General features: G+C 38.4%; 1 protein-coding gene across 1 annotated transcript; it reads right to left on the bottom strand.

Moving 5' to 3' along the window:
• Nucleotides 1–287: 287 nt before the first annotated feature.
• On the bottom strand, nucleotides 288–2223 carry LOC146463147 (CD209 antigen-like protein C). Its single transcript, XM_085084815.1, has 3 exons — nucleotides 2130–2223; nucleotides 1237–1449; nucleotides 288–880 (listed from the first exon to the last, which is right to left on the bottom strand). Exons 1-3 carry the CDS (start codon nucleotides 2212–2214, stop codon nucleotides 444–446), a joined length of 735 nt encoding a protein of 244 aa, XP_084940941.1. The 5' UTR covers nucleotides 2215–2223; the 3' UTR covers nucleotides 288–443.
• Nucleotides 2224–3929: the final 1706 nt, after the last annotated feature.

Raw genomic sequence — 3929 nt, 5'->3', positions numbered from 1 at the left:
GTTCTTACTCGAAGCCTAACCACAGTGAGTGTAGATGTCACCGGTGAACATAAGAAAGAATCAAAATAATAGATTGTGTACCGGTAGGGCAAAGAAAGCTGCGAAGAGAATAAAGGTACCCGCACCGCGCAGATGTCATGATCTCCCTTGCTGACTCCGTGCAGGTTTTAATCAGGGTGGGGTAGTAGAATAAAAGGCAGAAGAAACACCCCCCCCCCCCCCCCACCCAAATTACTTCAGAAGCAACACAAATAAAACTACATTTAGAAGTTATGTTTCCAACACCATTTTTATTGACTCAGTATATATTGACCTTAATTTACAATACAAGTTGACTAGACGTCAGGCTTTTGATTAGTTAATATTTTCACCTTTAACTTAAAACGATAATAAAACTTCATGAGCGGCTGCGCGTTAAGAAGGAACTGTACTCCCTAAATCAGTCACTTCTCGCACAGAATAACTGGGTACTTGTTTCGAAACCAACTGGACGTCAAAGCGCAGGGTACATCATTCCACATTTTTTCATGGCCTGGACGAGCGTTTCCCATTATGTGGCCACAATCCTCTGTACCTCCGCTGTTGCTTGGATTCCCCGCCGTCCAAGCAGTATACCCTCCGGCTACTGCAGTGCCATCAATCCAGTACAGCTTATCGTCTCTCTGATTTCTCAGGATTCCAATCCACGCACCACCCCATGTGATGGTGTCCTGTGCAGACACCAGATCACCGATGAACTTGTTTTCATCTGCTGATTGGATTATGGGCAGGTCTGCACCCCGTCTTTGGCAGGCTTGTCGAGCAGCACTCCAAGCTTTGGTTGGAGTGTCATCGATGTAGTAACACGATTGACCATGTCTTACCCAGCCAGCCTCACATTCTGAAGAAGCAAAAGAATGATAATAATAATAACCATCATCATCATCATCATCATCATCATCATCTCCATGGTCTGTTATTCAGTCCCGTGTTTTTGGCATATATACGTCTACATCAGATCAAGAAGTTTATATTCTTAAAGGGGAGCAAAACTTAAGAAATCTGTCCCTCTTCATGAGACAAAAGTCAGTAGATCTATTGTTATGAACAACGTATCAACTGCTGCTTAACTGTTAAGTAATTCCTAAATTCCAGTGCATTTTCTTCTGTAATTCTAAAAAGAAGCCGTTACTTATTTTTATTAAAGGCTGTATTCAAGTAAAGAAGTTAATCTCACTCTCTCTTGCTCTTGCCTACCTGGTTCGGGTGGAGAAGTTGGAGGAGCTTCGCAATATTTAGTCATTGCGGACAACTCATTGAGTAGCCTCAAAACCGCTTTTCTGTTTTTCTTGAACTTCTTTTTTTTAACCAGTTGTGTAATCTCGTTTATCTTGTCCACCATCCGTCCGCCGATATCATTTCCGTTCCCCCCGTCATTGACAGAGGCTAGAAACGACGTTTTGCGCAATACTACAAGAAACAAAAATGATGATTATGGTTTTTCATTACTAACATGTGTTTCTGACTTAATAACATTGGAAAATAAGAATGTATCTTCCCGCTTTTTGACTTGCACCACCCCCACCGGCCTACACACTGAAAATCTTTGCAAAGGCTACCCACTGTAAAACCTGTTTATAGGCTTACAAGTGAAAAACTTGTCGATCGAACTAATTAATTTGCTGTATTTCGCAAAGCAGTTCAAATCCAGATTTGAAATATTCCCAGTCTTTCTGAACGGATCCTGGTGTGGGTAGAGCGGCCCAAATGTCTCTTTGCTCAGCAAACCAAAGTGTTTGATCAGAAAAATCATTTCTGGGGTGGACCGAGTGTGAATAATGATTCTTTCTGAGGAGAGATCATACACACTTCGTGGTATGGAACGACAAAAAAATAAAAAAAAAAAATTGAGCCGTCCTCTTCTAGTTGATATCTGCCTTTATTTGTTTTATCGTTGAACTGCACTTGAACAATCATTTCTTCAGGAATTTAAATTGTAACACTTACAAGTATGTATTTGTATTACATTATGGGAAATAAAAATTCATTCATTCTTTTATTCAGTAATAATTTGTGTGAATCAAATACAATTATCTGTTTGTTCGTTGTTGTTTTTTTTGTTAAAAAAATTCCATTACGGAATTATTTACCTCGAACCTCATCGGGCTCCTTTGCATCCATTGCCACAAGCAACGTGATAAAGAACATGATAAATACAGCTTCCTTTATAACCATCTCTGATTCTGCTGAGCAAAACAAGCGGATCGTGAGTTTTAGCTTTGGAATTGTCGATTGTTTTAGGATCGCTGTTTTGCTCTAAAAACGCCAATTAAATTGAGCCTCAGCATTATAACAAGCCACCAATATCTGAATAGAATTTTGCTACAGCTTGCAAATTACGTGATCATCGATTTCCGAGATACCGTCGAGAAACTGATTTTTCAAGGCGAACATTGTTTCGCCTAAGTCACAATTTAAAGTAGCCGCCATCTTGGCGATTTGGATGGGGATTTTTATTGCTAGGATACCAAATACGCTTTAGGAATTACAAGTTTATTCATGTAAATCACATCACTTTGGTGACCTTGGCATAGATAACGATTATTCTTAATTTCAATTTTCCTTATTTCGATTAGGTGAGCAATTTTTTTCTCGAATTAACGTCGAACAACTGGAACGGCCAGTTTTGATCAAACGAAGCACAGGCTCAGATTTTCTGCGGAAAGGGCCCATGTAAATGGGAACTTAAACTTGAGACCATTGAAGCTAAAAAAAAGAAACATTGGTTTTACGCAGTTAGAATGAACTTATAGCCAGGAAGGATCTTCGTAGGAAAAAAATAAATAAAAATGTTTGCCGATGAGTATAAATACTGTGGAGCGGATAACAAATTAACAAATGCACCGGCCAATCTCGCATCGTTGTATAATAGTCATCTCCAGAAAATGCTGATTTTACTATATAAGAGTCTATTTTTAACAAATTATGCTAACATGCTTAGTTTCTGCTTTTTAAATTACAACCTTCGGGGCACAGGACTACATCCTGACACTTCCTCGCACAGAACTACCACCTATGACCTAAAACCTCTCAAATATTTATCTGTGAAACTCTGGACCGTAAGAACTTTCAAAAAATTGAACGGATTTCAGAAGAAATGCCTTAACTTCGGCAATTTTAATTTTTAATTTTTTTTAACTTTTATTTAGAATATTTGCGAGTGTAGATTTTTATCTGGCATATGCAAAATGCTGTGGCTACTCTTCAGTTGGAGTTAAATAAAGTTTATGTACCCAAGAAGAAATACAAAGTAATTGTAAGTCCAATTGACATAACACTAAGGTTTGTTTTTCTTTCCAAGTTTAATTTCGATACCGAATGCTTTCTTGTGCTTACAGATATGTTGCCAAAATAAATAATACTGGTCATGATGGTTATTTTCTAATACTCTATAAATCTGGTTTTCTGCAAAGCGGCAACTTCGGTCGCCATCGTTTTTTTTTTTTTCGTTGTGTCACTCTTAGAATCTGAAGGGTGAAGAAGTTCAGCTTTGAAAATTCTTCCCAGATCGGAAGGGGCACTTTGTGAGATTCATTTAAAAAAGGGCTCTGAACGTTTTGAGGACGGAAATTGAAAGGAGAGTTTTATTTTGGATCAATTACCGATAAAAACGAGCCACCCTCACCTGACATGCACGGTCGAAAATATAAGCTGGGAATTTTCATCGTTCCTACCTCAGCATTTCGAAAGCAAACGGCTAGCTTTGAAGCAGTAATCAGTAAGATACGAACTTTGGGCGGCAACCGCATCTCATCAATTTCGCTCAAATTCGACATGTAAACTAATTTATGGATCTAACTGCGAAATGGCGGTTTGTAAGTTTCTATTATCTTTACTTTGGAAAATAAAGAGAACACAAATTTTTAATGGCCTTAAAATTCGGCCATCAG

Source organism: Pavona decussata, unplaced genomic scaffold (assembly GCF_977016875.1).
Source record: "Pavona decussata unplaced genomic scaffold, jaPavDecu1.1 SCAFFOLD_180, whole genome shotgun sequence".
Lineage (NCBI taxonomy): Eukaryota > Metazoa > Cnidaria > Anthozoa > Scleractinia > Agariciidae > Pavona > Pavona decussata.
The sequence above is the reverse complement of the archived record's forward strand: the minus strand, read 5'-3'. Positions and strand labels throughout refer to the sequence as shown.